Source organism: Sinocyclocheilus anshuiensis, unplaced genomic scaffold (assembly GCF_001515605.1).
Source record: "Sinocyclocheilus anshuiensis isolate Anshui unplaced genomic scaffold, SAMN03320099.WGS_v1.1 scaffold2051, whole genome shotgun sequence".
Classification (NCBI taxonomy): Eukaryota; Metazoa; Chordata; class Actinopteri; order Cypriniformes; family Cyprinidae; genus Sinocyclocheilus; species Sinocyclocheilus anshuiensis.
The window spans coordinates 1-12,537 of NW_015551258.1; the positions used below are offsets into that span (position 1 = coordinate 1).

At 41.8% G+C, this 12,537-nt stretch overlaps 1 protein-coding gene across 5 annotated transcripts in view; it reads right to left on the reverse strand.

Annotated features, from left to right (window-relative positions):
• Nucleotides 1-8,494: 8,494 nt before the first annotated feature.
• The window catches only part of ddx3xb (DEAD-box helicase 3 X-linked b), a 12,475-nt gene continuing 8,432 nt past the window's right edge, over nucleotides 8,495-12,537 (reverse strand). For all 5 annotated transcript variants that reach the window (XM_016453672.1, XM_016453670.1, XM_016453674.1 and 2 more), the window contains 5 exons: nucleotides 11,981-12,162; nucleotides 11,782-11,899; nucleotides 11,508-11,661; nucleotides 11,309-11,427; nucleotides 8,495-11,148 (listed from right to left, as the gene is read on the reverse strand). In XM_016453672.1, the coding sequence (XP_016309158.1) occupies nucleotides 11,075-11,148; nucleotides 11,309-11,427; nucleotides 11,508-11,661; nucleotides 11,782-11,899; nucleotides 11,981-12,162 (647 nt within the window). In that variant the 3' untranslated portion in view covers nucleotides 8,495-11,074. The remainder of the gene's footprint in view (nucleotides 11,149-11,308; nucleotides 11,428-11,507; nucleotides 11,662-11,781; nucleotides 11,900-11,980; nucleotides 12,163-12,537) is intronic.

The following is a 12,537-nucleotide window of genomic DNA, read 5'->3' on the forward strand; positions in this document are numbered from 1 at the left end:
TGTGTGAGAGAGAGAGTGTGTGTGTGTGTGTGTGTACTCATCCGTAGCGTGTGCACACACTGAGTCTCGTCAGACAGTGCGTGCTGTGCAAATATGGATTTCTCTTTCAAGACGTGCGTTTGAACTAACAAACTAACACAAAAAAATAAGTGAACATGCCCGTGTTTGTGAGTCTCCTTGCAGACATCGTTGGCCGTGTCTTAAGTGAACGTAAAGTCGTGTATCAGTGGACTGGATCTGTGAGTTAAGTCTTAAAGGAACAGCAGTCGAATCTTGCTATCTGTGTTTTTAATGTTAAACAACAAAAAGACAAGAAAATCACTCACTTCTCTTGATTTAATAGCTTTTGTAACTTATACAGTGAAATATGCACTGTTATTTTACATGCGTTTACTTTTAAATTTCTGTGCCTGAAAATTACTGTTAAACACCTGAAACACCTGAAAACAAAACACTGTTTATTTTATTTGTATCTTTGCTCTATTGTATTTATTTGTGCTGTTGCATTTAGTTTGATTAGTTGTTAATTTCTGTGCCTGAAAATTACTGTTAAACACCTGAAAGACACTATTTTATTTGCATCTTTGCTCTATTGTATTTATTTGTGTTGTTGCTTGTAGTTTGATTATTTGTTAGGGCTGCACAATTAATCAAATTTCTAATCGCGATTACAATTATGGATGCCACAATTATGTTATTCTGCACACTTAAGATGCATTTTTCTTTCTACATGTTATCTTAAGGATTTTTCCATTGTTTTAGTTTTAGTTTTAGTATAACATTATAATACCATTCATATTTTTACTTTTTTTTTATAATTTAAAGAAGAAACCAGTCCGATGTATAGTTGACATTAGAGGCTTAATACTATAGAAAAGCACTGTTTTCAGCTTGTTTATTATCATAAAAATACGGCATGCCGTTGCATCAAACAATGATATAAACATCATTCAATGTAAATTGTGATAATCGTAATTAATAATCACAATTACAATTTCAAGGGAATAATCGACAATTATGATTTTTGTCATAATCGTGCAGCTCTATTATTTGTTATTATTTTCTTTATTTTTATTTGACCATAGTCCTTTTTTCCCTGAACATAGCACATACTGAACCATAAGGTTTTCCTTTATTCTCTAACACTAACAAATAAACAAGGAACACCAAATAAAGTGTGACATCTCTATTTGACGTGAATTATACTGTGACGATTTCAAATAGAAAGCAGATCACAAGCGAACTTACACTGTCCTGATTCAAGCCTACACGAGCACAGAGATCTGCGACGGAGAGCCACGAACATCTGAACAAAGTACTTATAAAGCTGTGCATGTGTGACTGAAATCGATAAACTGGGTTATTGATCAGTCCAACACATGGGACGCAAGAAGTCTGTTAAAACACAGCAGCCCGTGTAACACACAACGCCACACACAAACATCACAGACGCTTCATCTTCATCTGAACGGCATTCAGCTCAGCTGTGTTTCAGTCACACAAACATCAACATTCAGACAAACAACCGCTCCGAGTACATTAACTAATATAAAGCCTGCAGACAGAACAATGCAGCGGTGGAAATGTCTGGATGACACGCTCAGTGCTGGCGATGAAGATGAAGATGATGCAGTTCACCCAAAAACATCATCATGTTCTGTCCCTCGTGTCATTCAAACCTGTGCTTCTTTCTTCAGAGCAACACAAAAGATGACACTGTGATCAACTGTTTCGTCCACACAATGCAAAACTAGATGAACAAAAAAAAAAAACAGACTTTAAAAAAATCTTTTGATTTCCACTGAAGAACCAAAGAGTGTCACAGAATGATATTTCAGTGAACTATCCCATCAATGCTGTTGCTGCTCACACCAGAGGTCAAGGGTCGTGCGAATACGAGCAGATAACTGATGCAAAGGATGCCAGCAGATCTACAACCAGTACATCCGTCAAGTGCGAAAACGGAGAAATATCTAAGATATATCAGAGTTATGCAGGTCCATCACTATCCATGACGCTCCAGACGCACATGACGGGTTTCAGCTACAGGACCTGTCTTTGTTCACTCTCTAGTGTTCACTACACAGCACAGGGAGGCGCTGGGACTGGAAGCGGCGGGGCGTTGCGTGCGAGGCCGCACATTCTGCAGCGTTACTCGCGTCTCTTTCTGCATTATAACGCGCTAGCGCTCACCCCTCCCCACCCCGCCATCTTGGGCCGACCCAAGCAGCCATTACCCCCGCACACAAATCACCGTCTCTGAGTGAAACTCAGCGATTATTTCTGAGCCGTTTGACAGACGCGCGATAAACGCCACCCGTCCACCACCGGGGAAATAACGCCCGAGAGCGGCTGCACAGATGACAAACATGCTACAGAATAAACACGGACGCGCTGCTGAACGCGTCGCGTTAGCCTGTGTTTGTGAATTCAATGAATCGCGCGCGACACTGACACTGACAGAGCGCGACGCCAGAGACGCGGCCAAAGAGTTAAATCGAGCGCGTTAGCCGCGCGACTCTGAGGAGAAAATACAGGACGCGTCGCCGCCCAGACCGCACACAGCCTCGAGCTCGGAAACCGTGGCACTCGCTGTCATTTTGCACCGCATGTGTGCGTTGTGAAGCGTTGATCCAAACGCGCATCTTTACCTTTACGAGCAGGGCCTTCGTGCTGGCGCCATCTTCACGAAGCCGCTGGTATCCGAACAGAGAGCTGCGAACGAGACAAACACACAGGGCTCAGGATCAACTCACACACCTCACAGCCAGAAACAATCAAAAGCACCCAAAAGACGCTCGCGGGCTCCGACCTGTCGACGCGGGCCAGGGTGTCGCTCTCCTGCGCGCTCAGCCGCGGCGCGTCGTCCTCGGGTTCACTCGCTTTTCCCGCCGCCATTTTCTTCTCCTCATCACCAGCGGCGGCGACGGCGAGCGACACTCGGCACGATTTCATGGAATCGCACCGAGAAATCGAGGGAAGGCGAGCTCCGTGCGTCCAAAAGCCACAATAAACGCTAACTTTTTCTCTCTCCAGTAAATCGCGCCTCAGCGTCTGAACCCGTGCGAAGCGAGCTGCCCTCCAGCGGCGCGTCGTCTCACATTGTTTTGTAGGAATAAACTGTGACGCGGCGGCTCAATGTTTATGCGCGACTTGCGGCCCGTTGCACGCTTAAAAACGCTGGACGTATTAAAACAATCTCAAAGTTGTGTTCGCTAGCGGATTAAAGTTGTTGTAATTGTGTCACACAGGCGAACCCACGCCGTCGCCGTCGCCACGCCCTCCCGGGCTCTACAGCCAATCAGAACGCGAGCGCGTCACTGGCCTCGTCCCAAAATGTTGTGCTCCAGTCCTTTCGGTAATTTTGTTTCCTGTAACGATCGCTCGAGTGCGCGACAAGAAACGTCCGAGACACGGAAAGGTCCCAAAAACAAAAACGATTCCCAAAAACACTGGATCCCGAGCGGCTCATTTGCGTTGTTATGAAATGCAAATAGAGAGGTGTGGTTTCCATGAAACGGGGAACTCGGACTGACAGCCGTGCAGCTGAGGGTTAAACTGAGGCCCAATCCTTCAGCTGTTCTAATTCCCTCGAACACTGTATAATGTGCTGCCGTCTTTAGGAAGGCCTTTACAAATGTCGCCCGTCTGCTTTAAGCAACGCGTTCAGTCCTGCTCGTTTATTTAGCGCTGTGAGTTTATTATGAAATGAAACTAATGCAAACTCTTCACTTGTGTGTGTGTGTGTGTGTGTGTGTGTGTGTGTGTGTGTGTGTGTGTGTGTGTGTTTTATATATATGATACAAATGTCGCCCGTCTGCTTTAAGCAATGCGTTCAGTCCTGCTCGTTTATTTAGCGCTGTGAGTTTATTATGAAATGAAACGAATGCAAACTCTTCATTTGTGTGTGTGTGTGTGTGTGTGTGTGTTATGGATATGAAAACGCAGTAATTATAAGCGGACGTTCTGTCTGATGTTTGAAACACTGACGTGGCTGTAGGCGGAGCTCGCAGCTGTCAACATCACCTGACGCCGTGACGTCACACGCAGCACCCAAAATGGCGGAACAACAACACGCCGCAGCTGAGCGAGAATCGGCTGTTATTGCGCTCTAAAGCACTACACGCGTCGTGTGGACTACATGAAATAAACTGACAGGCGTAGACACAACTCTCCTAAACACGAAGACTGACCAGTTCTGTTGGCTGAATCTCGCTAAAACGCGTCCTGGCCACAAAAATCATGTTCTTATTAAGTATTGTGGATTTTTATAAGGCTAATATTTTAGTCTTAAGTTAAAGCTATTAATGTTACGACATAAGGTTACACTCTGTTATTTTACAGTCTATGGTTACACTCCATATTATATATACTGTACTGTGCAAAAGCGATTAGTATGTTCACCAACAAAAAATCGTTTTAAGTCAGTTATTTCTGTCTTTTGCTGTAGTGTGTCAGTAGGAAATATCAGGTTACATTTCCAAACATTAATTGTAATAATGCAGTGAGATTTCTGTATCTGAGATCTGATGATCATCAGTCCGTCTGAGATTACATGAAGAAACAGAACAAACCGAGACCGACTCAATCCTGAAGAACTGTGTCCAAAACACCTGAAGAAACTGCGAAGCTACAGTGCTGTGAGACGCTTGAGACACTTGTGTAAATGCTGTGAGGATGCTTTAAACAACAATGCCATAAATAGATTTTATTTATCAATGAACTAAATGAAATCAACATTTGGTTTGTGTTTAAAGCAGCTTCTGAGCTCGGGGCACTTGAGCAGTTTCTCCGGAGCTTCGCAGGAGGTTTCTTCAGGTGTTTCGGAGACGCTGATCTGAGGATTTCTGCATGTTCTTTATTGGGTTAGTACAATAAAGCGTCCGCTGTTCATCATGTTATTGTGGCTCAATGTGCCTCGAAAGGTTTGTTGTTCACAATGGCTACGTCCAAGTCAACTGGAAGAAAGTGGAGAAAGATGTTAAAGCAAAGAGACGTCTGAAGAAACAGCCGACCTGAGATCAACATGTTTATCGAGGAGGCAAGTATGAGAGTATGAATTCATGTTTTGTGCAAATGTCTAGTTATACCTCATAAACCCTCTTGTTTTTCAGGCCACTGAGTTTGTGAAGAAAAACAGTGTGGTATCGAGTGGCTTTCTGCTTGGCCTCGCCTCTCGAGTTAAAACGTGCTTCCTGTGAAGGGCGACTTCCCATCATGCACCTGAAGATCTGCTGGCGCTGTACGCTACTGAACCAGTCAGGACTTGGTGGCTTCTGCACTCACGTAGTGTTTAATGATATGGAGGTGAAAGTGAGCTCTTCACACCGAGAGTCAGTCTAAAACACTTCTGTTTATGCGTATCATCTCTGAAAACAGCTGCAACATGGATGGAACATTATTATTCTCTGCTATTGCTTGTACAGGTTTTTTGTTCTTGGTGAAGTTTCTGTTGTATTTTCATGGCTTTAATTCAAACGTGTTTGATAAAACTGAGATTTCATGTATATATATGTGTCCCTGCAGCACAAAAGCAGTCTTAAGTCGCTGGGGTATATTTGTAGCAATAGCCAACAATACATTGTATGGGTCAAAATTATAGATTTTTCTTTTATGCCAAAAATCATTAGGATATTAAGTAAAGATCATGTTCCATGAAGATATTTTGTACATTTCCTACCGTAAATATAACAAAACTTAATGTTTGATTAGTAATATGCATTGCTAAGAACTTAATTTGAACAACTTTAAAGATGATTTTCTCAATATTTAGATTTTTTTGCACCCTCAGATTCCAGATTTTTTCCAGGGTCACGTATCTGTTTGTTCACTCACAGTTTCTTTAATGTAAGTCCAGCCTTTCGCTGAGGTGCAGCTCCTGAAGGAATATAAATAATACATGTGCTTATCAATTTAGTGCACTTTACAGTTATTCATATTAAAAAATGTTCAACCATTGTTTTTTAAAGCTGAATGAGCAGTTCAGTCTTTGTGTTTGACAAATGTAATTGTAATACTTCACTTGCCCTGTATTTGTCTTTGTCTACTTTCTGTCTTCTTCCTTATTAATTTTACTTTTCTCATTTTGCTGTCTTTCATCTGTCCTTTCCGTAATGTTTTGATGGTATCTTCATGGTTGGCATGCAATCATTCACAACACAAACCTTTTAATCTTAATACTGAAAGCTAAATATACAGAATGTCATCACGTATTGCTGCTTTAATACAACAGTTTTTAAACAGTTCGCTGTGAGCAGGTGAACTGGTAATAGCTGAGGGTGTCATGTTTGGGTCGAAAAGGAGCATTTCAGTCTCCGCAAGCAAAGCTGGATCATGGCTCATCACTTTGTGCCATTTCTCAATGCAAAATCACAAAGAATGTGGGTATTTCACCAACTACCATACATAATATTGTGAAAAGATTCAGGGAATCCAGAGAAATCTCAGTCTGTGTATAGAACTGCGCGCTTTTCCTGTGGCGGCAAGGCGTTTATTTCCCTACAAATTATAGAAATCAAATTCAAATAAAATGACATCAATATGAACGTTAACAAAGTAACATATAGCTATTTATAATTAAAAACATTCCCGACATTATGTTATTGTGCTGTATGTGTGACTGTGAGGGATTGAGAGACGATAGAGCTGACATTATCCAGTTATCGACTTTGCAAACACCACCAACAACAACAACAACAACAAAAACACGTCTTGAGTCCAAAAGCATTCACTGCGCGATGAAGCCTGTTAGAATACAGTTAGAATGCCCTTATAATTCAAGCAAAGAAAAACATACCCATGTATGAGTTATTTCGTTTTTATATTCACTGCACCACCAATGTACTTTTCTGAATATCAGCACAAATGTGCTATTAATTTCATACTGTGATGATGCCTGCGGCAACCACATGTGATGACCCCGGGCTGGACTCCGCTTCGTCCAGGGTGAACGCATCATATGACCCCTTTAACTGAGAATAATCATTCTTTTTGGACAAATCGTTTGATTTGCGTTTTGGCGAACGCAAACTGAATATCGTTCACGAGTCTAAACCATAGACTGTAGTCCAGACATCCAGCCACGCAAGAAAGCATGCAATCTACCCGAGCGAAGACGTGATCAAAAAGTCAAGTCGTCTAGTTAATGTTTTTAAACAGAGTAAAAAAAAATGTATAACTTCTAGCGTATTCTTAACCTTGGATCTCATTATTTAAACCCAAAATGCAGCCAATACTAATTCTCCAAGTACTCTTGAATTGAAAAATATGCATTTTCATTCTTTCATACAGTAAGTACGTTGCAACAAACGTTTAGTTCTAAATTTTAAGTGCCATTGTTTAAAAAATGCTTTATTGACTGACGTTTCATAGACATTCAGTTGCTATGGTTTCAGCTTTTATGCCAGATGTGTTTCTATCTGTATCTTAAATAAGAGGGGTTGATGATATTTTAAATGTGTTGCTGTCGCTATTACACTGTAAAATCCAATAGTTTACCTTACTTAGATATAATTAGTTAACTTTACTTAGTTGTTATACTTACTCGGTTTTATTAAGTAACAGCTAATTTTAAGGCGAATAAAACAACTTGCTGCAATGAGTAACTCTTACTTAAAATATTCAAGTAGCCACAACAAAACAACAGAAGAAGAAATACGGAAGGTTAGAAAGCATGCGCAACAAGCAAAGTTTTTTTTTGAATTTGTGCGCCGAATTTGCTGAGACTGCTTGCATTTGTACCACTGGACGAAGACTGATTACTTCTATACAATAATAATAAGGTAAGTTTCAAAAATGAGAGTTGTTTGAAATACGCACATAGTATATTGTACTTATATTTAGTTGAAAATAGTGATTCTGAGTTACCAGAACTTGCGTGTAAGTTTACAACACTAAATAAACCTTTGTTATTACAAATTATTATTCTTATTTCACTTTACTTGTTTTTTTCAAGGCAATCGGTTTGCATGCTTTTTTTAAGTAAGGTTTACTAATTGGAATTTACAGTGATATAAAAGTTACTACACAACTGCAGTTCTAAAGTGGTAGTTTGCGCTAGCCAAGGGTCTGTGTATATTGTGACCTCTTTGCATGACATTACAATTCTATTTTAGAATTAAAACTTACATATATTGGTTAAACAAAAGAAACCGGTTTATGTCTGGGAACCTGTTATACATCTTTTATACACACACAACTTGCCGAACACTGAAGTGACATTCACTATGTGGTACGCTACAAATATTTTAGTGTCCCTTATTTTTCTTTAAAGAACCACGATTGTCCCTTATGTTCCTTTTCTGAAGTTGCATTATCATCAATCTACCAACCACTGCATTGACCATCTTTTTATTCTATAGAAGAAAGTCGTAGTTTCGGAACAACATGAAAGCAAGTAAATGACAATGTTCTTTTTGGCAGAACTCTCCTTTTAAGGCAATAGCAGGGATTTAGTATCCAATCATTTAAGATGCACAGATGCCCGAGCGGTTTCTGTATTTGCAATCTCCAACTTTAATTTGGTAAAATACAATAAACACACATTTCATTTTTCGTGCAGTGCACAGCCGCTAAACTAGTACATAAAGCAAATACTCTAACTCTAAGGGCTCCGGTGATGTTCTTTCACATGATCTGGTCAATTAAAAGCCTCTCATTGCATGCTTTAAACACTTCACTCATAACTGCTTCTGTAATTAAGACTGAATGTTCAGCCAAACCTGTCCGAGAACACCAGCGCCAGAGCCCAATATGCAAATGCAACAATAGAGAATAACCACATGTTTTTGTTACTTAAGATTGCCGTGTGCCAGACATTCACTGGGGGTACAAATGAAAAATAAAAAATATTGGAAAAAAAACAAACCAAAACAAAAAGAGAACTGGATAATCTGAACACTTTGCACTGATACACGTTTACAAAAATATTTCTGCAACTTTATCCAAACCTTGGCATGGTTGTTTATTTAAATTTAAATTTCGGCTGCCAATTCAGAGTTTGAATGATCGGATCGATTCGTTTAGTCAGAGAGACCAATTACAGCTGTGGATTTAGTCCAAAATGACCTTAAACATTAAAAAGCTCACACTACCCCGAAAAATATAAATTTCATGCATACGGGTGACATTCAACATTCAAGTGCCAGTGTTTTTGTACGGTCTTTTGGTCAAGTTTCTTGAAACTATCACTTTTAGGCTTATAAAAATAAATATTTCTCAAAAATGCTTAATAAATTACACAAACTAGCAGCAAAAGTAGAATCTAGTAATCTGTGCAAATAGCTAAATTCCCCACTGCTAATCCCTGGTCCCAAATCAATCCTGGTTAACTATTGGAGAACCCGTCCCCTTTTGTAAACAAGCTGCGTTTTCACAATCTTCACACACAATATTTGGAAGCTTAAGGACACGCACTCAAGACACTTACATAAAACCCTAGATGTGCAATAAAACAACTTTTGTAAAACTTAATGGGCCTAAGTAGCACCACTGCTCTCAAGTCACCTCAATACTGTCAACGCATCTGCTTCAGGTCACCTTTTCTAAAAGGCACAACACGCTTGAGTAAATCTATTGCACTTCAGTTAAACGCATCCCACTCGCCCTTAGCGTACGATTAAGAGCGCGCAGGAGTTTGAAAGAACCGTCTTTGGCCAGGATGCCATGGAAACCTCCTCCATTAAACCAACCAGTACGAGTCTGGTTTACACCCAAGCCGCAGCCCTGCAGCTGGTTTCGTGCAGTTTCCCGTGGTGTACACCGAATTCTACTGACCCCAGGCCTCCCGAAGATCCGGGGGTCACGAGGGAGCCGTGTCTCAAGAGTAAAGCCGAGGATGTCTTTCGGAATTCAACGCAGCTTGAAAAAGAGAAAAACAAAAAAAAGTGAACAAATGTTACTTGTAACGAACGTAAAAGCCTGCTGCAGAAATCGGTTCGAAAATCTCCTTGACCAAAAAACAAGAACACTAGCATGCGGATTTCTTCAGAGACGAGCTGGGCTTTCTGGGCTCGTCCGCTAGACCTCGTGGTCCTAGAGAAGCCATTCCAACGCTTCACTGCGGAAGCTGCCACAAGCCCACCGTTCATCGACTTCAAGAATGGTTTTCAAAGGAAGAAAAAGACAAATCCAATTGCTACCTCCATTACGGTTCAAGAAAAAAAAAACAAAAAAAAAAAAGTTAATCCAACACCGCTAAACAGCTAGCGTGCGGTTCTGAACTAGCTGCCTCTACGGTTCGGTTATGAAGCGGAGCGGCAGGAGGCAGACGCGGTTCGTCACAACATCGAAATTTAAGATAATATACTGGAATGGCTTGGTTTCTTTCTCAGAAGACTACCATCTCTATAATAGATACCTCTCCAGGATAGAGTGAGCGAGATCTTTTCCTTCCAACATTCAATATTTTTCACCCCCTTGTGATAGTTTTACCACAAGAGACCTCAAGCCAATGGAGGGGGTCAGGCCCCTGCGACACCAGCACTGGTGACCCCGTTGAAAATTTCAGTTCAAAATGAGGTTGTGACAGACCACCCCAGACTTTGCCAAGGTTTGATTACATCAAGCTTATTTTGTTATACCATCCAAACAAATCTTTAGAGGGGGAAGGAAAAAAAAAAGAAAAAAAAAAAAAAAAAGAGGGGAAACAGCCAATGTCAGCCAGACATTTAAAAAGAAGAACAGAAAAACAAACAAAACGCAGCGAGTCTAAATTTAAAGGCACAGTACATTAACAAACAAATGATTCTCGTTTAGTATAAAGAAATGAGATGTAGTGGAAAACTAGAGTCCAAGAATCTAAAGCAAACTTCAGCCTCAGTTCCCCCTTCAGTACGGTCGAGCACATCATGAGACCGCTTCAGTCAAACCTCCAGAAATCCCGGCATCCCCGAGTCCCACGGAGCTCAAGCTTCTCCGGATGTGGTCAGAGAATCACAGCTGGTAATGTACTGCAAAGTTCTTCAAAGCTACACAGGGTATACAGTCTGGCTATGGTACATGTGGTTTCCATTCAGTGAGTTTGGCATGGTGATCCACTGTCATCGTGGGGAGTGAAGAGGTGAAGGAAGGAGTCTTAGTTTCCCCACCAGTCCACCTGCGAATAGTTTCCTCCATAGCCATCACTGCTGTAGAAGTTACCAAAGCCACCTGAGGACCAGAAACACCAGGTGAGTGACGGGCACTCAAGAACTATTCTGTCATGCAACTAAACTGGAAAATATCTTAGAAGGAAAGCAGTAAATAAAAAAAGCCACCAAGGCCTCTTCCCCCAATGAGGGCGTTGTTCCGGAGCGAAACCGACCCTTACCCCCGCCAAATCCACGGTTTCCTCCGTGACCACCGGTGTTACGGCCGCCGCGACTCCCGAAGCCTCCGCCGCTGGTGCTGGTCTGACGGTAGTCTCTGGCACCAAAACCACCAGAAAACCTGAAAAACACAAAACCCTTTTAATGGGGTGCCCAGGGGCTGATTGTAAAAGGTAAAAAACTTCAGAAATGGAAAGACACCTCTTGGAGCGCCCGCGGCTGCTGCTCTTGTGCTGGTGCTCATAGGCCAGGCTCTCCAGCCAGGAGGGGACTTCCTGTTTGGCCTCCACCACGATGTCCAGCAGATCCTTGGTGATGTTGCTATTCTTATCATTGAAGAATGATGTGGCAAGACCTGAGACAACCAAACAAAACAACTGAATTCGCTGGGATGCATTAGGATCTGGCACTAAACAGCAGACAAATGTTCCATTGTATACTACAGCAAGCGTATCAACATTGTCTCTGCAATTACCAAGGTTTCCCACACGACCGGTTCGCCCGATGCGGTGGACGTACTCCTCGATGTCACTAGGCAGGTCAAAGTTAATGACGTGCTTCACATTGGAGATGTCCAGACCACGAGCAGCCACCTGCGGAACAAAAGAGTTTGAGACTTGCACCAAAACATACCAAAGATTAAACAAACGAAAGCGGGAAGAAAGATGACATACAGCCGTGGCTACTAAGATGGGGCATCTCCCTGAACGGAACTGATGGAGCGCTTCCTCACGGTCTCTCTGGGAACGGTCGCCGTGGATACTGGTGCAGGCGTAGCCCTCACGATACAGGAAGTCCTCCAGAGCATCCGCTCCCTTCTTGGTCTCAACAAACACCAAGGTCAAAGATTCTTTACCTGTTGGATGAGATGAAGACTATCAACAACTTACATCACGCTTCAGTACGAGGAGTAGAAGCTAATGAATGGCAGCATATGGCAAACAGGGAGTGACAAGCATTTGGATCTCATAGAAGTGAACTTTGTTAAATTCAGAAGACTACTGTAGTCGCAGCCATGCTGAACCACCATGTGCTGTCCTGCCGAATGCAACCAAATTGCAGCAGTCTTATGGCTTTACAATTCAACATGGCATTGGTTACATGCCACTTCATGCACAGATCCAACCGCAGGAACGAAACACTGAAAAGGATCATGACTACTTCCAAAGAAATATCAGGGGAGGGAAAGAAAGAAAAAAAAAAAAAAAAAAAGGGCCAAGTAAAAATCTTA